Below are 26,835 nucleotides of genomic sequence, written 5' to 3' on the forward strand. Positions count from 1 at the left end.
TTCAATTACATCTCATAAAAGTTATTCTTATATATATTTTTTGCAAATAGAAGCCCAACAGGATTAGGTATCCCCGTAGGAATTGGAAATAAAGAGAACAAATATATAATATGAAATAAACTTGTATATGAATTGACATTACATAAAATAATAGATATATCATTGAACAGCTTATGTTGCAAAAACGACGGATCAACAGACAAAGTAAATTGTATACTAGATGCTCTTTAAAGAATTTTTAAAAATTAGTAATCTCTTTTCTCGTATTCATTCGAATCCGGTGGATAGGAACCGGTTCTCATCCATACGAAAAAAACTATGTCTAGCATCGTATTATATCCAGTTTTCTACGAATATAGAAATGTACAATTATAAGATTAAAACTAGTTTTTTTAGCCCCGTGGTGCCAAGGGAAAGCCGTTTATAATACTATACGAGAAATAACTATTAAAGATCAGCCAGAAAAATCCAATTTTGCCAATAGCATTACAGACTTAAACATACAGAATAAGTGAACTACAGATAGGTTTCACTATTAAAAAAACAAGGCAAATATAAAAGGTAACTTAAAAATAAACTACTTAAATTTAAAAAAAAAAGGTTTTTGTAAAGCCTTTTTGTGTATTTAGTATAACATGCTTATGTCCCAAAAGATTAGCGCTTATTTCAAGAGAAAAAAAAACTTATTTTTTAAAACAAAGCTCAAATACAAAATATGTTCCTCTACCAAACATTTTTTTCAAATGAAGACTCTGAGGCATCATTCAGCAATGTAAATTTGTGTAAAATATCTATAAAAAGTAAAAATTAACCAATTTTCAAATATACATTATTTATCATATATAAAATCTTCATCACAGAGTTAGGGTAATACATATCAATGTTGATTTAAAAGATTAAAATGCTTTATTTATTCAATCTAAAATCCAAAAATATTTTTTTTATAGATAAGAAAAAAAAGATCACAACATATAACATTATGATTAAAATGGTAATCTATTCTATTACACCTAGTATTAATATTCACACACAATTAAAAATCCTATGTAAAATATCTGATTACAAGAATCATAAAGATGCATGTAAAAATCATTCCACCAATCAGAAACATCTGAAATGAAAAAAAAACTAATTAGGTAAGTAGGTATTAAGTTTATTGTTAAATTGAGCAAACAAATATGGAAATGTTATGAAAATTTTTAAGATATGGCAAAGGATCAGAGCAAATATCAGGACCAGGCACTTTAAAACAAATTTTAAGAAATCAATGTTTTAGAGAGTCCCTAAGGTTATAAAAAGGTTAAAATTTAAAAAAATCATTTGTTGAAAGAGTATAAAAAAAACTAATTATACCTTATCCCCTTGTCCTCTTCTCTCAATCATTCTAATCACGGTATTTGACATTCTAAATAAAATATTTAATCAAAATTATTCTTGTAGTTTTTAATAATTATAATAGATCTTAATACGTTATTTAAAGGGGGGGGGGGGGCGAAAGTGACACTTTTTGAAACCAAAACTATAAGTCAACAAAGGAACTCAACTAAAACAAGGATGACAACATCCATAAAAGCGAAGCTCTGAAATGGAAGGACAAACGGACATTAAGACTTGTATAATGTCAGAACTGAATAATCAGAATGCGAATGTATAAGAATCAAAGCAAAATTGTAAGTAAATTGGTTGAAAAACTGCTTGATACAGGACAATGATTATGGACATACTTACATTTTTAGGACTTGATTATAGAGTTGCTTCGCTTTTAATATTGTACTTTGTTATCCTAGGAATCAGTATACCAAAAATCAGACCAATCAGATAATTAGGTCACATACAAATTTGTTGTTAAAAATGTAAAAAAAATCAACATGTTTAAAATGGACGTACGGACATTCTGGTAATGATTATAGAGTTGCTACGCTTTCTAACTCGTACCTAACTATTACAGGAATCACCATGCAAAATTTGAAATCGATAGGACAATTATAACATGCCTAAATTAACGAAAAAAGCTATTTAAAAAAGTAAAAAAATCAACATGTTTAAAATGGACGTACGGACATTTTGGTAATGATTATAGAGTTGCTACGCTTTCTAAATCGTACCTAACTATTACAGGAATCACCATGCAAAATTTTAAATCGATAGGACAATTATAACATGCCTAAATTAACGAAAAAAGCTATTTAAAAAAGTTAAAAAATCAACATGTTTAAAATGGACGTACGGACATTTTGGTAATGATTATAGAGTTGCTACGCTTTCTAAATCGTACCTAACTACTAAAGGAATCACCATGCAAAATTTGAAATCGATAGGACAATTCTAACATGTCTAAATTAACGAAAAAAGCTATCCGTTACGGACGTACGGACGGACGTACGGACCGACCCTAATTATAGAAAAGCTTCGCTTTTAACAAGGATGACAACATCCATAAAAGCGAAGCTCTGAAATGGAAGGACAAACGGACATTAAGACTTGTATAATGTCAGAACTGAATAATCAGAATGCGAATGTATAAGAATCAAAGCAAAATTGTAAGTAAATTGGTTGAAAAACTGCTTGATACAGGACAATAATTATGGACATACTTACATTTTTAGGACTTGATTATAGAGTTGCTTCGCTTTTAATATTGTACTTTGTTATCCTAGGAATCAGTATACCAAAAATCAGACCAATCAGATAATTAGGTCACATACAAATTTGTTGTTAAAAATGTAAAAAAAATCAACATGTTTAAAATGGACGTACGGACATTCTGGTAATGATTATAGAGTTGCTACGCTTTCTAACTCGTACCTAACTATTACAGGAATCACCATGCAAAATTTGAAATCGATAGGACAATTATAACATGCCTAAATTAACGAAAAAAGCTATTTAAAAAAGTAAAAAAATCTACATGTTTAAAATGGACGTACGGACATTTTGGTAATGATTATAGAGTTGCTACGCTTTCTAAATCGTACCTAACTATTACAGGAATCACCATGCAAAATTTTAAATCGATAGGACAATTATAACATGCCTAAATTAACGAAAAAAGCTATTTAAAAAAGTTAAAAAATCAACATGTTTAAAATGGACGTACGGACATTTTGGTAATGATTATAGAGTTGCTACGCTTTCTAAATCGTACCTAACTACTAAAGGAATCACCATGCAAAATTTGAAATCGATAGGACAATTCTAACATGTCTAAATTAACGAAAAAAGCTATCCGTTACGGACGTACGGACGGACGGACCGACCCTAATTATAGAAAAGCTTCGCTTTTAAAAAGAGTTACAGGTCTGAGATTTTGCATGGCAGTTGCTTTATAGGGGTAAAATATGGAACTGTGAAGAAACGACGGCGCAACCGCCGAAAACCGCCGTTTCCCGCCGAAATTTTGTTTGTCTTTTCTCGGCGGTTTTCGGCGGTTGCGACGCCGTTTCTTCACAGTTCCATATTGTACCCCTATAAAGCAACTGCCATGCAAAATGTCAGACCTGTAACTCTTTTTTTTAGTTGAGTTCCTTTGACTTTTAGTTTTGGTTTCAAAAAGTGTCACTTTCGCCCCCCCCCCCCCCTTTGAATTAATAGTTTAAAATGTCAGTTTACTAAGGGGGGGGTTTTTAATGCAACCATCTCGTAATCAATGTATAAATGGCACTTAGAATTCGAATTTCATTTTTCTCAAATTTTGCATGAGTAATCCTTGGTAGGTCTATTTTCCCTAAATCGAACAAAAAGTTGAAAAAGTAACGGCTGGCAGCTGGCGGCTCAGCCGTTTAACCGTTTTTTGCCTAATTTCAGGGCAAATTCATCATTAATTACGTAGGAATCAACTTTTTAAAACATATTTTTGGTTTAATTCATGTTAAATGATAGCAATAACCATTTTTAAAATTTCTTGTACCAGCTGCTAAACGGCTAGAACCGGCTGAAAACGGCTGGGAGCTGCCAAGAGTATGAATAGTTGATAGGGCATGTGACATGTCTAGGGGTAGGTTTTTATGGTTGCTGAGCTCAAAAATACTACCAAAAATAGTGGCAGCTCAATCATATGGCAGCTAGGTAACAGCCGCTGCTGAGCTGGGAGCTGCCAAGAGTAGAACGTGTAGATAGGGCTTGTGACATGTCTAGGGGTAGGTTTTTATGGTTGCTGAGCTCAAAAATGCTACCAAAAATAGTGGCAGCCCATCAATATGGCAGCTGGGTAACAGCTGCAGCTCAGCTGGTAGCGGCCAAGAGTAGAATGGGTAGATAGGGCTTGTGACATGTCTAGGGGTAGGTTTTTATGGGTGCTGAGCTCAAAAATGCTATCAAAAATAGTGGCAGCTCATCCATATGGCAGCTGGGTAACGGCCGCTGCTCAGCTGGGAGCAGTGAAGAGTAGAACGAGTACATAGCGCCTGTGAGGTGTCTAGGGATATGTTTTATTGGGTGCTGAGCTCAAAAATACTACCAAAAATAGTGGCCGCCTATCAATATGGCAGCTGGGTAACAGCTGCAGCTCAGCTGGTAGCGGCCAAGAGTAGAATGGGTAGATAGGGCTTGTGACATGTCTAGGGGTGGGTTTTTATGGGTGCTGAGCTCAAAATGCTATCAAAAATAGTGGCGGCCCATTCACATGGCAGCTGGGTAAAAGCTACAGCTCAGCTGGGAGCGACCAAGAGTAGAATGAGTTCATAGGGCTTGTGACGTGTTTAGGGGTAGGTTTTCATGGGTGCTGAGCTCAAAAATACTCAAAAATAAAAAAGTGGCCGCCCATCCATATTGCAGCTGGGTAACAGCTAAGCTTAGCAGTAAGCCGTTATTTAAGACTCATTGACTATTGGGACTATTGAAGGATAACCAAATATTGAATATTTCAGTATAAATACACTATTGTCATTTTATATTATTAATAACAACACCTTATCAATGTATTGATTTAGTTGTAAAACGGCTGAAATTGGCTGAGAACAGTTACCAAGAGAAGTAAACAAGTAAAGACATAGCTTGTGATGTGTCAAAGAGGTGTAAGTTTTTATAGGTGCCAAGCTCATTAATACTCCCAAAAATAGAAAAGCCCATCCAAATGGCAGCATGGAAAGGGCTGCTGCTCAGCTGTAGCTGTTACCCAGCTGCCATATAGACAGGCCCGAACTTTTATTGGTAGTATTTTAGAGCTCAACACCCATAAAAAACTACCCCTAGACACGTCACATGCTATGTACTTTTGGCTATTGTTAGCTTTTCTCAGCCGTTTTTTGGTAGTTTTCAGCTCTTGAAACAGTGAAATCTAGTAATTCAAAGAGTTATTAGTAATATATCCATGAAAAAAAGGTAAAATGTTAATAGGGAGAGGATTAATTCCACTGAAATAATCAATTTTTTAAGCCTCAAAAAACAGCTGAGCTGTGGCCATTACCCAGCTGCCATATAGAAGGGACGGCACTAATTTTTGTGCTCAGCGTCCATTAAAACCTACCCCTAGACACATCAGAAGCCCTATCTACTCATCTACTTTTGGCCGCTCCCAGCTGAGCTGCAGCTGTTACCCAGCTGCCATATGGATGGGTGGCCACTATTTTTGGTAGTATTTTTGAGCTAAGCAACCATAAAAGCCTACCCCTAGACACGTCACAAGCCCCATCTACTTATTCTACTATTGGCCCCGCCTAAATGAGCTGTAGCTGTTACCCAGCTGCCATGTGGATGGGCCGCAACTATTTTTGGTAGTATTTTTGAGCTCAGCACTCCGAAAACCTACCCCTAGACACGTCACAAGTCCTATCTACTTATTCTACTCTTGGCGGCTCCAAGGTGAGCTGCGGCCATTACCCAGCTGCCATATGGATGGGCGGCCACTATTTTTGGCAGTAGTATTGAGCTCAGCACCCATAAAAACCTACCCCTTGACACGTCACAAGCCCTATCTACTCATTCTAATCTTGTCCGCTCCCAGCTGAGCTGCAGCTGTTACCCAGCTGCCATATGGATGGGCTGCCACTATTTTTGGTAGCATTTTTAAGCTCAGCAACCATAAAAACCTACCCCTAGACATGTCACATGCCCTATCAACTCTTCATACTCTTGGCAGCTCCCAGCCGTTTTCAGCCGGTTCTAGCCGTTTAGAAGCTGGTACAAGAAATTTAAAAAATGGTTATTGCTATCATTTAACATGAATTAAACCAAAAAGCGTCCATTAAAACCTACCCCTAGACACATCAGAAGCCCTATCTACTCATCTACTTTTGGCCGCTCCCAGCTGAGCTGCAGCTGTTACCCAGCTGCCATATGGATGGGCTGCCACTACTTTTGGTAGCTTTTTTGAGTTTAGCACCCCTAAAAACCTACCCCTAGACATGTCACAAGCACTATGTACTCATTCTACTCTTGGCCGCTCCAAGGTGAGCTGCAGCTGTTACCCAGCTGCCATATGGATGGGCGGCCACTATTTTTGGTAGTATTTTTGAGCTTAGCACCCCTAAAAACCTACCCCTAGACACGTCACAAGCCCTATCTACACATTCAACTCTTGGCAGCTCCCAGCTCAGCAGCGGCCGTTACCCAGCTGCCATATGATTGAGCTGCCACTATTTTTGGTAGTATTTTTGAGCTCAGCACCCATAAAAACCTACCATTAGAAACGTTACAAGCCCTATCTACTCATTCTACTCTTGGCCGCTACCAGCTGAGCTGCAGCTGTTATCCAGCTGCCATATGAATGGGCTGCCACTATTTTTGGTAGCATTTTTGAGCTCAGCAACCATAAAAACCTACCCCTAGACATGTCACATGCCCTATCAACTCTTCATACTCTTGGCAGCTCCCAGCCGTTTTCAGCCGGTTCTAGCCGTTTAGCAGCTGGTACAAGAAATTTAAAAAATGGTTATTGCTATCATTTAACATGAATTAAACCAAAAGTCTGTTTTTAAAAGTTGATTCCTACGTAATCAATGATGAATTTGCCCTGAAGATAGGCAAAAAACGGCTGAGCCGCCAGCTGCCAGCCGTTACTTTTCCAACTTTTTATTCGATTTAGGGAAAATAGACCTACCAAGGATTACTCATGCAAAATTTGAGATCGAAATTCGAATTCTAAGTGCCATTTATACATTGATTACGAGATGGTTGCATTAAACCCCCCCCCCCCCCCCCTTTAAAACTTACCTATAATTAGGAAAAATAACTAGTCAATCAATGCCAATATTAAAAGTGAACAAATAATGCATTTAAATCCCAATTTTTATAACCTAACCATATTGAAGATAAACTGTGGAAAAATAGTTTTGAAATCTTATATATAATAGCATTTAAATAGAGAATAATCAAATAGCAATTGGTTTTAAATATGAAATATTTAATGAACAAGTGAGTATTGATTTCCTTACCCTAAAGTATTAGCAACATCAAGAACCTTCTTTCTAATTCCTTTCAATGCTGAACCTTGGTGCTGTAATCCACCTGTAAAGGAAACAAATATTCATAAATAATAGATTTCTTTAAAACTTATGTAGACCGTTTGACAAACAAAATCCTACTTTTTTCCACGCATTAAACCTACTAGCCTTAATACTTAAAAAAACCTCTGAACATTTTTCTTCAATTTTTGTGACACAATGTTTTGTATACATTAGTTTTATCAGGGTTAAAGGACCATGATTCTGACAAACAATTTCTCCACTTTTTTCTCCCCCCCCCCCCCCCCTTTCTTTAGTTACAGCACAAAACAAGTTCTACGTCAACATTATACCACAAAAATATCCAAATTTTCACAAATTACAAATGCAATTAGTTTGCTGAATAATGGCCTCTGAGTTTTAGATTCTTTCCCTATTCAACTTAGAATTCAAAGCATTTATCAAAGATCTAAAAAATACCTATACTGTATAATCAAATCCTAAAAAAATGTGAAATAATTTTTGTCTTATTACCAATAATTTCAGCTCCCTGGGCCAGTATACTGTCTAAATGTGTGTTAACTCTTGTTAATCCTTCTTGGTGGGTCATAGCACTGAAACGAGAAAAAAATTATTTGTCTAAATAAATATTGTAATTTAAAACATACACAAATGTTTGTGGACTATCAGAAAAAATAATGATTTAAAAAACAAAATTGCATCTAAAGAAAAAATAATTGCCAGCAACTTTTAAATTATTTTTTTTTAAGTTGCACTTGCCAGGTACAGTATAATATTGGTTAGTAATAATTATAAATTAAGATTATCTTTGAATCACAGATAAATGTATAGTTTATTTTAGGTAAGAAGCCAAAAAAAAGTCTGCGGTACATTAACTTAAACTAACGGCTATCCCCCTTGAAGCCGCTAGGGGCACTTAAGGTGGAAGAGGTAGTTTAGAAGCTTCACTGTGAAGGAGAACCATTTCAGCACACGGTTAGCGAGATCCTTAGCTAAAGACAAAAAAGCTCACTACTTTATATAATTGTACAAATGCATGCTCAAATTATAAAAATGTGTGGCAACATAAAAATGAAAGGTTCTTACTTGTTAATTAGAATAGCAGTTTCAGATTCTCTCGTGGCCGCATTTGTGGTAAACTGGGTATTTAGCAGCTGTTCCCTGTCAATTTGCTCTCTAGCTCTGGAAGCTGCTCTGTTCACCTAAAAATTAATTAAAGTAAAACAATTGAAAAAATGATATAATATACAATGTATGTATGTAATTGATACAAGTTCTTATTGACATTATATGAAAAGTTGAAGGTAGAACATATTTTCCAATATCGCCTAGAAACTGCTTAACATCCAGTGGATTAGAACTGTTTCTCTGCCCTACTGAAAAATTATGTATAGCATGGTATTATATCTAGTTTTCTACAAAAATGAAAATGTATAAAAATGAAAATGTATAAACATAAGATTAAAACCAGTCTTTCGCCTGTGCCTTCGGCATCTCAGGGTTAATGAAAAAAACTTAACATATTTTTTTGCCAATTCTATTTTTGACTTTTGAAGGTTTAAAAAGTTCAATTTTTGATAAAAATAGACTTGCAAAACTTAAAAGGGGCATTTGCACACGACACAACAGAGTTACCAAATTATAAGGGGGAGGGGGGGGGGGGGGGTTAATGCAACCATCTCGTAATCAATGAGTAAATGGCACTTAGAATTTGAATTTTGATCTGAAATTTTGCATGAGTAATCCTTGGTAGGTCTATTTTCCCTAAATCGAACAAAAAGTTGGAAAAGTAACTGCTAACGGCTGGCAACTCAGCCGTTTAGCCATTTTTTTGGCTATTTTTATGGCAAAGTCGTCACAAAACCTATCTCAACATAATACTCTTTGTCGCACCAAAAACGTTTTCAAACGGTTCTAGCCGGTAGCTGCTGGTACTAGAAATGGATTTTAGTATTATTTCACTTGATTTAAAGCAAAAATATGTTTCAAAAAGTAAGTTATAATAGATTTGACCAAAAAATAGACAAAAACCGGCTAAACGGCTAAGCTTTTAGCCGTTACTTATCCAACTTTTTGTTCGAATTAGGGAAAATAGTCCTACCAAGGATTACTCATGCAAAATTTCAGATCGAAATTCGAATTCTAAGTGCAATTTACTCATTGATTACGAGATGGTTGCATTAACCCCCCCCCCCCCAAATAAAAATCTCCTTTTTTAGCTCACCCGCAGCCGGAGACGTTTTTTAACAAAAATAACGGCTCCAGCAAAATATTGCGGATTTCGGCCCCGAAACCTCATTGCCATATCCCTAGTAAAAGCAACCAAATCAATGTGAAAATAAAAAGCTACTTGAGATTGCAGGGCTGCATTGAGGTGTTGGAGGTCATATTTTAGCTGGTCAACTCTCATCCTAAAAATATGAATATCTATTAATTGTTTAAATTATTGGTGAAGTTTGATTTTTTGTTTATTAGGTATAGAAGTTACATGGCAAATATGTAATTTCCGTTGTAACAATATATATCTTATTTATCAGACCATTATATAAAAATACAGGATGTCATTCTGTGTGTTTGTGTCTAAAAATCTCGCTAAACACTACACTGAACTGATATGGTTCTCCTTTGCAATGTAGCTTCTAATAGTTCCTGAGAAGGTTTATAACCATTTTGGGGAAAATCGCCCCTAAATAAAGTTAGTTTTTGTTTAACTTTATCTTTTTAAAACTAAAATTGAAATAATAAACCTACCTGGCATTTTGTCTTCTGGCTAAGGGTTCCTTGGAAGCAAGCATATCTAATCTATCACAGTTACCCCACATATGATCCAACCTGAAAAATAAGTTCATCAATGTTTTACAAATAAGTACACTCCAATTTGTAGAAATATTAAAGGGTTTACAATATTTCAATAATGCATAATTTTAACATCTAATTCTACGTGCTTGTTAAAAGAAATCTTAATCTAAGCCAATTTTGTTCCTTTGTTTAAAGTTTTTTGTTATCAAATATTTAATATTCCTACCTCCTTTGTATCTCATTTCTAAGTTGTTGAAACTCTGTTTCCCCGATTTCTTGCTCCAGTCGGATAAAATATCCCTGCGTTTGCTCCAATATAGCATTAGTTTCATGATATAAGGCCTCCATTTTAGATAAATTATTTTCTAGTTTTAAAGTCTTTAAATCATAACATTCTTAGTCTGAAACCTATTTTTAAATATATCAGAATGTATCTTTAATAGGTATGAAACTTCATTATTATAATAACATAAAACTACACAAGAGCTTAAAAGTACTTAACAATTAGACATGACTGAAGATTGTGATAAAAGAGGATTATCAATCATGTAAAAATATTAATTTATTTGTAATCAAATTGCTAAAAAGAGACTAGAAACACAATTTGAAGTGAAAGTAATAAAAAACATTTCTTTTATTCAGGCTTTTTCTCAATCAGCAGCTGTTCTTGTTTTCCCGGGGTTTTCTTCATTTTGGCGAGAATATTTGGTTGCTTTGTTTCTAAAGGGGGATTTTGCTCAACTGAACTTTATCAATGCCTAATCAAAGATTTTAACCCTAATCTAAGATGAAAATGGATGAAGAGTTTTTAAAGAATTATGAAAAAATGATTACAAATAATAAACAAAATCTGATAGAATAGCACAAGCTATCAAAGTGACACCAATATAAGTATTGGGACTCTTAAGTATGACAAGGGGTGAAGAAGATTGTTGAGTTGGCAACCCTGAGGCTGAGGGGGACTGAATTGGAGGGGGAACATCCTCCCCCTGTGTTTCTTCTTCTCCAGTGGGAGGTAGAGGTGGTGGTGGAGGAGGTTCATCTCTAGGCTTATCCTCTTCCTGTGCAGAACTAATAATCTCAGGGCTTACCTGAACATAATAGGGTAACATAATTAATAATTTTGTTAACAATTTAAACTTTACACATCCATTTTAATAATACTCATAAAATCCATAGTCAAGATATGTAGATTTAGTTATAAAAAATAAGGGGTGAAGCAATTTTTGGAATTCAGCAAATACGCTACCATTTTTTCTCTATTCCATATTAACCTTAAAGTGCCCTTACTATATATTTGGTTAAATTCCTTTGTGCTTTCTGTTTGGTTAATAAAAGGGTTCACCCTGCCTCCCCCCCCCCCCCTAGATATACCACACTTTTCTGGGATCCTGCTGTGTCAAGTATCAACTGTTGGGAATATCAAAGAATGACTCCATGCAAAATTTGAGCCAGATTCGGCCAAAACCGGCAGTGAATTTTATAAAAAAACATTATGAATTTTAGCCAATGCAATTGCCTACAAAAATGTACTTCATCATCAACTTGATTGGACAACTATTTCCCCTCCTAAATGTCCATTAAAACCTCAGAAACGGCCTTTTGCCCAACCTAAGTCTGGTTATTTGTGTGGTCTAGGAAAAAAAAATCTGACTTACGCAAAAGATTATAATTATAATCTTTACACAGAAAAATGGCATGAGGTGAGGGTTTTAGGGGGCAAAATGAGCGACCAGCGATTTTTGACGGCGCGCAGCGATGTCGGGCTTCATCCAATCCGGGATTTTTTTTCTTAGACCTCACAAATAACCAGACTTAAGTCGGGCCAAAGGTCCCGTGAGATTATCTTAAACCGTTTGGGCGTGGCAGGCAGAAAACAGCAAAAAATGGCCTAAAAATTGACCAGCCTGTCATTTCATCAAAGAAATCCATCAAAAGATCACAATTTGAAATTTTAATTCAGGGGGGGGGGGAAGTTTGTACAGTGATAGGAAATGAAAATTCGGTACCAAATTTTGCCCTGGCCGTTTGGGCTTGTTTTTATAGTTATCAACCTAATTCTTTTTGTAAACTATCTTATATGATTGGATCTACCTGTAAAACTTTGAAAATTGAATTTTGGGACTTTCCTTCTGGGGGCTAGTGGTGCAAAAGACCCCCCCAAACTCTAAAATTTTAAGTTATGAGCTTTTTTTAAAAGATATCGAGCTGAATTTTTAAATGGAAGCTTTTATTGCATAAATGAGTTGATTAGCCATCCCATATTTCATTTTTGCACCTTACCTCTAGGGGCATGTAAGCTCAAAACTTATAAATTTTGTATTTGGGGGGGTTGTTTTACTCCAAAAGCCCCTAGAAGTAAAGTGCAAAAATGAAATATAGGGTGGCTAATCAACTCATCTATGTAATAAAAGGTTCCATTTAAAAAATCAGCTCGATATCTTTAAAAATAAGCTTAAAATTTTAGTGTTTCGGGGGGTCTTTTGCCCCACTAGCCCCTAGAGGGAAAGTCCCAAAATTCAATTTACAAAATTTTACAGGTAGATCCAATCATATAAGAGAGCTTACAAAAAGAATTAGGTTGATAACTATAAAAACAAGCCCAAACGGCCAGGGCAAAATTTGGTACCGAATTTTCATTTCCTATAACTGTACAAACTTCCCCCCCCCCCCCTTAATAACTTTTTTTCTCATAAGAGATAATGACACAAGACTTTCACTTGGTGAAAATTCAGCATTGTGGGCCGCCTAGACTTTATATTTGGTGACCCTGGGGTGACGGGTTCAGTGCCCCCCACACCTACGAAGTGGGCATACTTCTAAAAATCACGTTTTTTTCAGTTTTTCCCCTTAAAGGAGGGGAAGGAGTCGTTTTAGAGACTTCAAGCATCTCTTTGATGTTGAACAACTTTTTGAGGCGGACATTTCTTTATTTATGTTTCATTCGCCTCCGGCTGACCGTTTAGCCGTTATACGCCGCCGAAGGCGTGATTTTTGGCGATTTTTGCCGTTTCTGAGGTTTTAATGGACATTTAGGAGGGGAAAGAGTTGTCCAATCAAGTTGATTATGAAGTATTGTAGGCAATTGCATTGGCTAAATTTCATGTGAAGTAAAATTTTTTGTACCTCCAACCGGTTTTGCTCCAGCTGAATCGATTTACAGATAAGCCCTTAAAAACGGAAAAAAAAACGGTTTTTTATAAAATTCACGGCCGGTTTTGGCCGGATCCGGCTCAAATTCTGCATGGAGTCATCCTTTGATATTCCCAAGAGTTGATACTTGACACAGCAAGATCCAAGAAAAGTGTGGTATATCTACCCCCCCCAGTACTCCATAAAAATGCCATTTATTCTGTTTTGGCATCACACTACTTTTTTGTGCAGCAGAGAAAATACACAGTAAGTACCACTTTGAAGAGATCTCTTCTTCAACAGATAGGCAAAATATACCTCTGGGTGTGCTTTAAAAATTCTTTTTATTGATCTCTTGTGCTCATGTTCTTTAAGCTCTATTACTAATCTGAACAAAAATAATCATTAAATAATTTTACTAGGTACTGTTTGACTCAAGGATTATTATTGAATATAACTGAAGCAAGTCAATCTAGTAAATAACACCCTAAACACAACCAAGTCCTTTTTAAATGCGGATTAAGGTTGGATAGGTGGATATTGTAAAATATTCCCAATTACACAAATAAAATGTTTAATTCAGCTGGCTAATATATCAATAACTGCATCCATTGACTTTACACATAACCACCCCTATTAATGGAAGAACGTACTGACCAATAAATGTGGACCATTGCAGCAACCTAAAAAGGACTATCTATGTTTGCATATTTTTACTACACATCATCAAATGTTTTGTTGAGTTCAAACTGCTGCGAGACAAAAGTAAAGTTTTTCAAAAAAAATGTTAATTTAGAAAAAGGAATGGTAACTTGTAATGTTATAAGTAGTTTTATTAGTGTACTTTCGTAATTTACATCATTTGATTATTATTGGCGTGTTATTTTATTTGAACTTTTTAACTCAACAAAACATTTGATGATATTTTGTCAAATAACGCTCAACATTTTAAAGTATTTTTCATACAAAAAAATGGTGAAACTTGATTTATTAAATCGATATAATGATATTACCCAGAACCCTAATATATTCACCCAAAAAAAACATTTAGAATCACTGCTGGAATTTGCTTATATCACTTGTTCTCGTTCGTGGAAGTCCCCTTTATGACAAAATTTCCCCTGTCATAATATCCATGTATTTTATATCCATTGAATTAAGTTACACACACCAATCTTTATGTTTTTTTTAATCTAACATAGTTTGATCTAAAAATTGAAAACATAAAAATGACACCTAATATTTGATCCCAACATTTACAAGCATTAAAAAAATATGAATTAATGATTGACCAAAAAAAGATTTTCTGAAAACAAACTAATTTAACTTTTAACTAAAAAAGTACAGAAAGGAAAAAATGTGCACTTACTTTGAAAGTTCTCTAATTTGAGTGGTTTGTTTGTCCTGTTTGAATTCAAGTTCGAAAATTTTGTTTTTTATTCTCTCTGCCTCCTGAGTTTTCGCCATTTCTTTCACGTCTTCTTTCTCTTTTTGCCTAAAATTATAATATTTTTAAAATTTGTAACTGAATTCTTCTAAACTGAAATATATGTCTGCCATCATTTGCTATTTTTTTTAAATTGAATGTCTTAACTTTAGATTCTTTATAAGAGGTAGGTTATCAAGGACGTCCAAGTGGGGTGAGGGGTTAAAAATGTTTTTTGGGGGGGAGGGGCTTAGTGCGCCATGTTATCCCCCCTTATCCAGATTTTTGCCAACCCTTAAATAAAAAGCTTGGACGGCTTATTAAGAAATATTAAAAAAATTTCACCTGTTATATTCATAGATAAGAATTGCAGCTGCAATAGAAAGAATAATAAACTCTGATAAAATTTCTGATCCCTTCACAATTTAAATAGATTTTTTTTGGAATAACTGGAAAAAATGAAAAAAAGTTGAAAGTGAAATTCTAATGCTATGCATAATGTTGAACTAAAATGCAACTTTACATATAAAGATTAACAGTAAGTAGAAATTACAAAGAAATCTCAACAAAACTAACCAACCAAAACAATAGTAACTTACAAGTAAATGATGCAATGTTTCTGTAATTTTTTGTCAAGCTTAAAGGGGAGGGGGGGGGGTTAATGCAACCATCTCGTAATCAGTGAGCAAATGGCACTAAAATTCGAATTTCGATATGAACTTTTGCATGAGTAATCCTTGGTAGGTCTATTTTTCCTAAATCGAACAAAAAGTTGGAAAAGTAACGGCTGGCGGCTCAGCCGTTTAGCCTTATTTTGCCTATTTTTAGGGTAAATCCATCATCAATTACGTAGGAATCAACTTTTTAAAACATATTTTTGGTTTAATATTTGTTATATGATAGCAATAACCATTTTTAAATCTTCTAATACCAACAGCTACCGTCTAGAACCGTTTAATAGCGTTTTGGAGTGGCCAAGAGTATAATGTGGAAATAGGTTTTGTGACTAATTTGCATAATAGGTAGCCGAAAAATGGCAACACTGCTGAGCCGCCAGCCGTTACTTTTCCAACTGTTCGATTTAGGGAAAATAGACCCACCACCAAGGATTACTCATGCAAAATGTCAGATGGAAATTCGAATTCTAAGTGCCATTTGCTCACTGATTACGAGATGGTTGCATTAACCCCCCCCCCCCCTCTTAACAAAAGATATCCTATATAACAAAGAAATAAAATGCCTCCCTTCCCTAATTTGCCTCCAAGTAATGAAACAACTACTGGCATTTATGAAAAGGTTTAACTAAATACAAGAATGAAATACTTATATGAAGACCATGCATGATTGTAGCATCATTTAAGTTTTAAACCATAAAGATTTAGAATAAAATGAGACTAAACTAGTAGGAACTGTAACTTTCAAACAAGAAAACATATATAAAATCATAAAAAAAAATCCTTTATAATGTTAGGTGGGGTTGTTTATTTTTTAAATATTTCTAAAATTATAATTTTATACTTCTATTTTTCCTGTTCAATAGCTTTGGCTTCATTCAGTTTGGGCACTTTGGTCACTTTACCACCAATATTCAACATTCGCATCTTTAGTTTGATCTCATACCAATGAAACAGCTGGGCTACTGGGATACACACATACGTTCTATGGGTTTCAATAAGTCTCACTTCTAACAATCCAAAGATAAGGTGGGGGGAATCTTCCAAGAGGTTTTGTAAGGCAAAGTTATAAGTATATTACGAAATATTCAAAAGATCTTTAGCTTAATATATTGCTATTTTTGGCTTTTTCTCAATTTATGTGTCTGACAGAGCAGCAATTAAACATTAAACTTATAACCTCTTTAGTATGGCTGTCTTTCAAATATAACTAATAAGCAAAGTTCATATGGTATACTTTTGATTATTATATTATTTTGACTGGAGACTGTGCCTGAAAAATAGGCTGTTTCTGGCTCTGGCGGCTATACTTTTGGCTATCGGCTTGGATACCTAGATATTTAGTGGTTAAATATCCATATGGGTTAGTCATGAGGGAATAGGACTATAGAATCCGAAGAAATTTATTCTTCATCATAATTGAGTCAAAAACATATATTTACAGTATAAAAAATTGTCAAAATAATAATTCTTCGGGTGCCATATCCCTTATCTAGGGGTTTATCAATTTATTTTCCAATACATTACACTATGAGAACATCCCAAAATCCTTTCGATATTTATGTGTTAGTAACCCTAAAAACTTCTGATAGTTAATTTAAGCAATTTGTTTGAAATGCTTAGTAAGGATCAAATATTTATTTCATCTAAATCAAAATTACTTAGATTCTTAATTTTTCTGCCAAATAAATTTTTTTTTAAATTGTATCATTTTCTAAATGCGGTGGAAATTTATGCTGTGATTGTACTAAACAAATTTTTTTTCAATGGAGTCAATTTGAGACAAAAGAGTTTTGTTTCAGATGAAATATAAGGGGGGGGGTTTAATGCAACCATCTCGAAATCAGTGAGCAAATGGCACTTACAATTCGAATTTCGATCTGAAATTTTGCATGAGTAATCCTTGGTGGTAGGTCTATTTTCCCTAAATCGAACAAAAAGTTGAAAAAGTAACGGCTCAGCCGTTTAGCCGTTTTTTGGCTATTTTTAGGGCAAATTTGCCATAAATTATGTAGGAATCAACTTTTTGAAACATATTTTTGCTTTAAATCATGTGAAATGTTACAAAAAAAACATTTTTAGATTTCTAGTACCAGCAACTAGCGGCTAGAACAGTTTGAAAACGTTTTGGAGCAGCATAGAGTATTATGTGAAGATAGGTTTCATGATGATTTCCCTTAAAAATAGTTTTAAAATGGCTTAACTGCTGAGCCGCCAGCCGTTAGCCGTTACTTTTCCAACTTTTTGTTCAATTTAGGGAAAATAGACCTACCAAGGATTACTCATGCAAAATTCCAGATCAAAATTCGAATTCTAAGTACCATTTGCTCACTGATTACGAGATGGTTGCATTAAAAAAAAACCCCTTTAATAAATGTCATACTTAGATTAACTTAATTATTAGTTACCACCAAATTAGTTAGTTAAAAAGAAGACTTTTCCTAAAAAACAAGCTGTTTCTCGCCCTTGTAGCCAACACCTTTGCAATTGGCTTCGATACCTAGCAGTATTATAAAAGATAGATCAAAAGGTCAATGCAAAATAATTTACTTTCCTAAGATGAAATATGTCCTAACATTTTATTATTTTCCATTAACCTTTAAATAACAATTAATACATTATGTGTAGGTACCTACCTTGTTTTCTAATTGATTATATATACAATGGATGTAGAATATAAGTGGTTGATATTACAGAAGAAAAATTATCGTCAATTTAGATTACAATTTCCCCCCGCATTTATTGGTGGGGCCGTTTATCCAGTAGGAGGAAAGATGATGGGGTATATGGGGGGGGGCACAGTGAGCCCAGGAATCCAATTTTGTGGAAAAAATTAATAACTTCCTAATTTTTCAACCAAATCAAACAATTTTTTTTTTAATTAAAAGGTTTTTATAGTACCTTTTACAGAATTAACAAGATTATCCCTTCCTCCCTCTCTAGATGATTGGGGGGTCAAAATATCACCCCCAAAAATTGGTTTTTGGTCGATTTTGACCCAGGCCACTTTGAATGGCCATCACGGCCAGGTAAGTGATGGGAAAAAAATTGTGCAAAATAGCAAAGATGGGCAATGGCCCAGTGTGTCAGGTGACATGTGTCCCAGGCCTGTCAGCCAAGCAGTCTGGCTGCACTGGCATGCCAAAAATCCTCAAAAACTTCAATTTTTGACAATTTTTGCGACCTTTAACTGCGGCTGTCGGCCAAACGGCCGGTCAGACCACCTCTGGCCGCACACCCGCCAATCCGGCTTGGAATGACCTACAAAAAAGTGGTAATACACGTGGCTGCGCCACAAACACACGCCGCCCTGTGTGCAAAAAACACAACAAAAAATTGTCATTTTTTTGGTGTGCTAACTTTGCCGCCAATTAAAGGACGGAAGGCGGCCGGCAATTATCTCTGACTTCTTCTGAGTGCAGTTAGAGCCGGCCATTGTGGTTCTAAAGATACCTTTAGATTTCTAGTAGCCCCTCCAGGAGGCCCTCAGGGTCCAATACACAAGGGCATAGTAAAATTTTACTTTGAGGTGCTCTAACTTTTCCACCACTGGTGGGAAAATTTTATGCCATGATTTTTTGGAAAGGCATTTTGCCAGATTTTTACCCTGTAAAAGGATTTTTCTCTATAATGAAATCCGGCAACAAATTATATAAGGATTATACACTAAAAATAGCTTAAAACGACCTTTACAAAAATATCTATAGAGGTTAAGCAACTAAGTGAAAGTTGATAAGACCAATGGGATCCTCTTATATATTGCCTAATTAATGCTAGAACTTCATCCTAAAAATTTTCACCTCGTTGCTAAAAAGATCAAGGTATTTGAATCAGAGCTTAAAAAAATATTCAACGTGCATTTTTTTGTATTTTCACCAACTTTCTTTAATATGGATTCAAGAGGTTTTTTTTATACAAAACTATTTAGTTTCTTGTTATCCAGCGTTAGATAATTGCACAACCTTTCTAAAATGTTATTACATTACGTCCTAAGTTAATATTTGATTAAATGGCAAGTAAAACAAAAAAAAATTTTAAAATATTTTTTTTGGGAGATTTTTGTATCTAAATTTCGTGAATTCCAGGGTAATAACTTCAGAAGGCCATAAAAACTTTAATTTTTAAAATTTTTCATTAATTTAAAATGGCAAACCTCCTCTAATATGATGAATTTTAACATGGACTTTTAAAATAATTGATTTTCTAAAGTTCGATTTTGGGCATAAATAATTTTTTCCACAAAGTTGGATTCCTGGGCTCACTGTGGGGGGGGGTGCAGGAGATCGTTATTTTAGCCCGCTACAGAGTTCACTTTTTTATAGAACATGAAAATTTGGTGTAAGATCCAAGTAATAATAAATATACATACATCCATTGTTAATATCAATTAAGTTCAAGAATTGAATTTAAGTTTCTGCCCATGTAAAAATTTTATAAAAAAAGATCAAAAAAAGGGGGGGGGGGGGGTTAAAGCAACCATCTCTTAATCAGTGAGCAAGTGGCACTTAGAATTCGAATTTCGATCTGAACTTTTGCATGAGTAATCCTTAGTAGGTCTATTTTCCCTAAATCGAACAAAAAGTTGGAAAAGTAATGGCTAGCGGCTCAGAGTAAATCCATCATCAATTACGTAGGAAAAAACTTTTTAAAACATACTAATTTGCAATATAGATATCCAAAAAATGGCAAAACGGCTGAGCCGCCAGCCGTTAGCTTTCCAACTTTTTGTTCGATTTAGGGAAAATAGACCTACCAAGGATTACTCATGCAAAATTTCAGATGGAAATTCAAATTCTAAGTGCCATTTGCTCACTGATTGCGAGATGGTTGCATTAACCCCCCCCCCCCCCCCCTTTAATCAACTACCAAAGATATTAGTGCAGATCAGTAACCTAAGTGCCCTCTCCCTATTGCTTCACTCCTACCAATGACCAAAAATGCACTAAAACTAAATTGCTTTTGCGTTTTATGATGATGATGCAGTATTCTATAAAGCCCTTACCTGTTTAATTAGGAGAAATCCAAGCTTGGCCACCGGAAAGGCAGCCACCATTTTTACAAGATTTTAAATTCTGAAAATATCATCAGGATCATGTCATGTGAGCAATTTGTATCACAGATTTATTTACATATTATTCAAAATAAAATATACCTAGGTAGGTAAGCAAAATAATAATCATGAATCCTCATTAAATCATTTTATTAAGAGATTCAACAATAGATATGTTAAGCAAAGAAAATAAAACTTAATATAGCACCATTAAAAAGTATACATTAAAATTTATTAATGATCTCAAAAAAATAGTTCTAAGGTATAAAATATACATTACCTTTAACAAACAATGAAGGCGTGATAAGGTACTCTTACATTGATACAAATATGCTAATATAGACTACTTTTTGACAAAAATGCATTTTAAAGTCCACCTAATATAGGTTAGGTATGGTACCGATAATACAAATTTCGTTGGCGCAATTAAAGGGATAGGTTAATAAGAAATGTCTTTCATCATAAGCACATGGATAGAAAATACTTTCATGCTTAAGTCTTTTTCTCATGGAACTATCCCTTATGTGACATCTCTAGCGCGCAGCAACCACTTGTATCTCCACAAGTATAGATTCTCTGGCCATATCTGATTGGACACAATAGCGGACAGCCTTGTTTGTTGGATCAACCCACTCGTTCCAAACCTAGAAAAAAGCTGTTTATTAAGAATAATAGATACCTCATCTAAAAAAAATTTCAGTTCTGAACAAGATTCTTTCTACATAAGTAGTAAGATGTATGTTTATCTCATTGCCTACTAAGATTAATTATTTTGTAACGGGTACGTAATTCATGTAAAATTTATCAAAATAATATTTATATTTAAATTTGTCATTTCGCACAATTGGCCAGTTGAACACAAATTTTCAAATAAATCAAATTGATAACAAGTGAGGATATTTTTTTCCCTGTGCCTAACCCATTCGAGGCTATACTCCTCCTCCTATATCAATGTATTATTACAAAATAAGGGGGGTAAAGAGATATCTGTGTCCAAGAGGGTACTTTGTGTGACTTCACCATTAAATTTTTAAAATCTTTTTCAATGTACTGATAAAATTCAACTGAAAAATTAACAAATGTTACCTTGTTCATTGCAGGTGCATCTCTAGAGATATTCTTTAACCATATTCTTGCTTCTAACAACCTAGGATTAAAATTTTTTTAAAATATTGGTTTATTTTTTACACAACTCAGTTTAAAAGACTTATTGTAAAAAAAAACAATGCAAAAACAAGGAATCAAATAAAATCTTTAATCTCCAATTTTCTATCAACAACTATTAAAACAAACAAAATAATACAATAATTTAAAGGAGCTATCTTTAGACAGGCAGAAACTTAGAAGACTATATGTTACAGACGAAAATCTTTCATTTTGACATCTAACCTGGATTTGCCTGTTCCAGCTTCTGCTAATAAATCCTCGATTTTTGCCAAGGTTTGCTTAGTTTGTTCGGTTATATCACTTTCCTCCAACTTGGGTATCTCTCCAACCTTAATTTATATTCCATGATTATTCTTATAAGTATCATAGTCATAAGAAGCTAGCAATGGGGGAGGTAGGTTGTGCTAATATTCCGTAAAGGTGTGAGTTTTAAGGCTTAAAACAGTAGCAGAACAATAATATTCACTAAATATGTGTATTCCTTATTTAAAACAGCTATAGACAAAAAAATTTAAAAATCATTTAGTGAATATTATCGTTATACTACCTACTGTTTTTAAGCCCAAAAACTCACACTTTAACGGATATTTAGCATATCCTACCTCAACCTTTTTACAGTGAAGCAAAGAATGATCGATTTTTAATAGTTTGGTAGATAAATCACGAAATAAAACTTTTGTAATGATAGGTACTTAATTTTTGTACCAGTTAGGGGATAAAATATAATTTAGAGCTTGAATAATATCTTTTTATCAGAGCTGGATCTTAAAATCATTTTAGTGGTGAACCAGATCGGGGTGCGCCAAATTTCAGCCAATCACAGCGCGGCATTTTAAAAATCACGCGGTGTTATTTGTCTGAAATTCGGCGCACCCCGATCTAAATCACCATTAAAATCATTTAAAGATCCAGCTCAGATGTTAATAATTCCATTGGATGAAAACAGGCAAAGATATTAGGTATTTTAGGTGATATTGTAGAAACCAGTTAATTTAAAAAAAAAGGAAATTGACAGTTTTAAAAGGTTGACACCTAAAGAATAGCCTGAAGTTGACCACAATCCTGTTTTGGAAAATGATAATATTTAGGGAAGGGAAACAAAGAGTCTGCCCCCTGTAAACTCAACATAATATACACCAATGCAAGGAGTATAATAAGTAAACTTTCTGCACTTGAGTTACTTACACAAGAACAAAAACCTGATATTATACTTCTAACCGAAAACTGGTGCAATAAAAACATAGTGAATAGTGTATTAAATATCAAAAACTATGAAAAGATCGTAGTGATACAAGAGAAGGAATTGGAGGTGGATTATTAGTGTACATAAAAAAAGGACACACGGTTTTATCCCATGACTGCACAATTGACTTTAACCAATATCTACATCTTAGTGTGAAAACAAATAATGAAACCACCAACATTTTTCTTGTATATAAATCCCCAAACTGTAGTAACTATAATAATGATAAACTAACAGAATTAATCTCATCTATGCCAGATAATTCAATTGTTATTGGTGACTTCAAAAATCCAAAAATCAACTGGAGTGAAAATATTGCTGCCGACACTGCAAGCCAGAAATTTCTGGACACTTGTAACGAGAACAATTTTAACCAATTTGTGTCCTTCCCAACACATGTAAAAAACAATGTTCTTGACGTTGTTCTTTCTAATAATGATTCTATATTTGAAGTAAGTGATTTAGGCCCTCTTTGTAATAGTGATCATACCTGTATTAAAATTGTTACAGACCATTCTATTTTACCAGAAAACACACAACAAGAAATCCTAGATTGGGGAAAAGCTGACTACCAAAAAATTAATGAAGATTTAGAGAAAATTGACTGGGACAGGATTGTATCTAATGATGTAGAAATGAGCTGGAGACAACTAACCAAGGTGATTGATGAATTAATTTGTAAATATGTCCCAAACAAAACCATTAAAACCAACAAACCAAGATGGATGACCAAAGAAATTATAACACTTGGCAGAAAAAAAGATCGGGCATACAAGAAATGGAAAAGAACCAAAAATCCTTGTGACAAAGAATGCTTTACCCAACTTTCCAAAGAATGTAAAAAAAGATTAAAAGTTCTAAAAAAAAGCTTGAAGTAAAAATATCAAAAAGTAGTGGAAACAGTGGTCAAAGAAAATTCAATAGTTATGTGAAAAATAAAATGTCCTGTAAACCAAGTGTTGGCCCTCTTGTCCAAGATGATAAGATTATCACAGATAATGCTGAAATGGCCCATACACTAAATGATCATGTAGTTCCTTTAATGATGACAATGACAATGGACCAAACATACCAAAACGAAACATGAATAGTAAATTATCTCATATAAATGTTAGATTACAAGATGTTATATCAAAAATTGACGAACTTAAAACTGGCAAGGCCCCAGGTCCTGACAAGATATCTGCAGAATTCTTAAAGAAAACTAAAAATCATATCGCCCGACCATTGCAAAAACTTTTTCAGGCTTCAATAAGTACAGGCAAAGTTCCACAACAATGGAAAGATGCAAAAGTAGCTGCTGTATTTAAAAAAGGATCACGAGGGAAGCCAGGCAATTATAGACAGATATCTCTCACCAGCCAGGTATGCAAACTTAATGAATCTATTATTCGTGACCACATGGATCACCTTATAATTAACAACCTAATCAAACCCTCTCAACATGGATTTATGCCCAAGAGATCCTGTCAAACAAATCTAATGGAATTTTTAGACAAAATTTTTGAAATGATTGATGAAGGAAACTCTGTTGATATTGTGTATCTGGACTTTAGTCACGCCTTTGACAAAGTTCCACACAACAAGCTAATAAAGAAACTGGAAGCACATGGAATAACTGGATCTGTACAAGAATGGATAAAATCTTGGCTTAAAGACAGAACTCAGTGGGTTGAAATACAAGGAGCGAAGTCAAGGCCAGGTAAAGTCAGGTCAGGTGTCCCACAAGGTAGTATACTTGGGCCAGTTCTCTTTGTAATATATATCAATGACCTTGATGATGATATCATAATTGACATATTAAGAAAGTTTGCTGATGATACCAAGCAAGCAAACAAGATAAGAAACCAAGCAGATGCAGACTCATTCCAAGTTTCATTAAATAAGCTTCTTGATTGGAGCAAAACTTGGGGAATGTTATTTAATATTGACAAATGCAAAATTCTCCATTGTGGCAGGAATAACCCAAAAAATGAATATTACATGGATAATATTAAACTTGGAACAGTTGATTCTGAAAGAGATATTGGAATAAGAATAACTTCCAACCTTAAGCCATCAAGCCACTGTAAAGAAATTGTCAACAAAGCTAAAGCTGTTTTAAACCAAATATCAAGGTCATTTCACTACAGAGATAAACATGTTTTTGTAAGGCTGTACAAACAATATGTGAGACCACATCTGGAGTTTTCTTCATCTGTCTGGAACCCCTGGAACCTTACAGACATTAAAAACATCGAAGCTGTCCAAATCAAAGCAGTTAAAATGGTCTCTGGTCTGAAATCACAAGATTACCATGAACGTTTAAAAGAGCTTGATTTATGGACTCTTGAAAAAAGGAGAAATTTTGCTGATCTTGTCCAGTGCTACAAAATTCTTCATAACATTGGAAATGTTAAATGTGGACTTGAAACTGTAAATGTTTCTCAAAACAGAGTCACAACAAGACAAACCTCTGATATTCTTAACCTAAAGAAAGGAAGGGCTAATTCTGACATCAGACTAAACTTCTTTTCCTTCAGAATTGTCGACCCATGGAATAGTTTACCAAGTGATATCAAACATGCCACATCAGTGGCCAGCTTTAGATCAAAATTGAAAAAATATATGAATTAGCAAAAGATAACAAAATTATCAGTACCAACATCTTCAACTCGCTACACCAGTAGAAAATGAAGATTAACAAGCCAAGTATCAAGTAAGTATAGAAGACAAAAGGCTCTAGTAGATGATATTGGTTTTTGAGTTCATGAAATCTAAATGTTGGCTAGGTACCTAAAATGCTCAAACTGACTAAAACGTGTCTATCTAGAAACCAGCTAGAACTGGTTACCATAGGCATATTTGTATACCTGTCCTGCAGTGTAAACGATTCCATTGTGAATGACTACGCCAGATGAACGTGGATCTTGGGTTCTCAAACGTTTAATACCAGATCTAAATCATTGAATTTTTTTTCAACTTCTGCTTTGAGTATAACCCTATACCCGATTGCTAAAATATGCTTAATTATTAGCTGATATTTTCAGTCAACTTTATTTTTTCATTCCCTCCCCCTTAGCCAGGGATCCCATGCAGAGTATACACCCCTGATTGATCTACCTGCCACTTAACCTATAATTAAACTACACTAAGATCAACTAGAAAGGGGGGAGGCTGGTGTGTTACTTGTTAAAACCAAAATTAAAAATCAAAGGAACTCAACTAACAACAGTAGGGATGCGGAGCCGTTTGATTTTTTTTAAGGCTCCGTCTCCGAGGAGCCATCTGTGAAAATAACGGCTCCGATCTAAAGTCACCAAAAATTCAAGTCTATTTTTGATAAAATAGACTTGAAAACTGAACAGAAAAATATCTATGTCAATTAACCCAAATTATAGCCGACACTTAATCCTAGTCTACTAATGATCTACATATTAATAGATCAGGGGTGTATATGCCGCACAAGATTAATTTTTTTGTCCCGGCTGCAGAATATTCCCCCCCCCCATAGTTTTATTCTTATGGATGGATAAAAAATGAAAAAATATTTTTAGAACTCTTTATTTTATTTACATTTATTACTCCTCCTATAAATTTTTCTGTTTTTATCCCCAAGGAAAAGAAAAAATGTTTTTTCTCCCCTCCACCCTTTAGCAGGGTATCCTGTGCAGAATGTACACCTATTGATTGAATAGAAATTAAAAATATAACATGTTAGGACAGGGTCAGTAAAATATATTTAACCTTACCTAGTTAGAAAATGCTTGTAAAGACAGTATAGCCCTAGCGAGCTAAACCCTCCAAGCAAACCAAACATATAACTTGTAAATCCATCTTTCAAAACCATTTTATCTAAATACAAAAGTACAATAATATTTTGGAATTAAGTTTTATTATATCAAAAATATTGTGTCTTAAAGGTAAAATCAAGTACAAAGTTATGATAAAATTACAATATTTTA

The 26,835-nt window shown here is 34.3% G+C and overlaps 3 protein-coding genes across 5 annotated transcripts; all 3 read right to left on the reverse strand.

Moving 5' to 3' along the window:
• Positions 1–445: 445 nt before the first annotated feature.
• On the reverse strand, positions 446–10,636 carry Membrin (golgi SNAP receptor complex member 2). Its single transcript, XM_080176168.1, has 8 exons — positions 10,426–10,636; positions 10,152–10,232; positions 9,751–9,811; positions 8,487–8,602; positions 7,914–7,993; positions 7,371–7,443; positions 1,354–1,405; positions 446–1,111 (listed from the first exon to the last, which is right to left on the reverse strand). Exons 1-8 carry the CDS (start codon positions 10,545–10,547, stop codon positions 1,043–1,045), a joined length of 654 nt encoding a protein of 217 aa, XP_080032294.1. The 5' UTR covers positions 10,548–10,636; the 3' UTR covers positions 446–1,042.
• On the reverse strand, positions 10,608–20,506 carry LOC145331476 (optic atrophy 3 protein homolog). Of its 3 annotated transcripts, XM_080176163.1 has the most exons (8): positions 20,434–20,506; positions 17,873–17,931; positions 16,286–16,416; positions 15,103–15,172; positions 14,701–14,826; positions 13,650–13,719; positions 11,146–11,290; positions 10,608–10,919 (listed from the first exon to the last, which is right to left on the reverse strand). In XM_080176163.1, exons 1-8 carry the CDS (start codon positions 20,482–20,484, stop codon positions 10,834–10,836), a joined length of 738 nt encoding a protein of 245 aa, XP_080032289.1. In that variant the 5' UTR covers positions 20,485–20,506; the 3' UTR covers positions 10,608–10,833. The 3 variants fall into 3 exon arrangements, with proteins under 3 accessions (XP_080032289.1, XP_080032288.1, XP_080032287.1); XM_080176162.1 differs by lacking the exon at positions 17,873–17,931 and adding an exon at positions 16,705–16,763 and having other exon boundaries at positions 10,910–11,290; XM_080176161.1 differs by having other exon boundaries at positions 10,911–11,290.
• On the reverse strand, positions 20,502–26,758 carry LOC145331481 (rutC family protein HD_0322-like). Its single transcript, XM_080176170.1, has 5 exons — positions 26,623–26,758; positions 25,744–25,828; positions 21,871–21,977; positions 21,568–21,628; positions 20,502–21,125 (listed from the first exon to the last, which is right to left on the reverse strand). The coding sequence occupies exons 1-5, from the start codon at positions 26,718–26,720 to the stop codon at positions 21,015–21,017; spliced, it is 462 nt and encodes a 153-aa protein (XP_080032296.1). The 5' UTR covers positions 26,721–26,758; the 3' UTR covers positions 20,502–21,014.
• Between the last annotated feature and the right edge of the window lie 77 nt (positions 26,759–26,835).

The sequence above is a fragment of the Acartia tonsa genome, chromosome 11 (genome assembly GCF_053477335.1).
Source record: "Acartia tonsa isolate MP-2025a chromosome 11, ASM5347733v1, whole genome shotgun sequence".
NCBI lineage: Eukaryota > Metazoa > Arthropoda > Copepoda > Calanoida > Acartiidae > Acartia > Acartia tonsa.

Coding starts and splice junctions, on each gene's coding strand:
- LOC145331476 (XM_080176162.1), bottom strand. CDS start 20,484: ATGGTGGCTGCCTTTCCGGTGGCCAAGCTTGGATTTCTCCTAATTAAA. Junction 16,764..20,433: donor GATTTCTCCTAATTAAACAG/GTAAGGGCTTTA, acceptor CTAAATATCTAG/GTATCCAAGCCGATAGCCAA. Junction 14,827..15,102: donor CTTATCTATGAATATAACAG/GTGAAATTTTTT, acceptor TTATAATTTTAG/GCAAAAAGAGAAAGAAGACG.
- Membrin (XM_080176168.1), bottom strand. CDS start 10,547: ATGGAGGCCTTATATCATGAAACTAATGCTATATTGGAGCAAACGCAG. Junction 1,406..7,370: donor GATGTTGCTAATACTTTAGG/GTAAGGAAATCA, acceptor TATTTTATTTAG/AATGTCAAATACCGTGATTA. Junction 1,112..1,353: donor GAAGAGGACAAGGGGATAAG/GTATAATTAGTT, acceptor TTTTCATTTCAG/ATGTTTCTGATTGGTGGAAT.
- LOC145331481 (XM_080176170.1), bottom strand. CDS start 26,720: ATGGTTTTGAAAGATGGATTTACAAGTTATATGTTTGGTTTGCTTGGA. Junction 25,829..26,622: donor TACAAGCATTTTCTAACTAG/GTAAGGTTAAAT, acceptor TCAATGATTTAG/ATCTGGTATTAAACGTTTGA. Junction 21,126..21,567: donor ATGCACCTGCAATGAACAAG/GTAACATTTGTT, acceptor GCTTTTTTCTAG/GTTTGGAACGAGTGGGTTGA.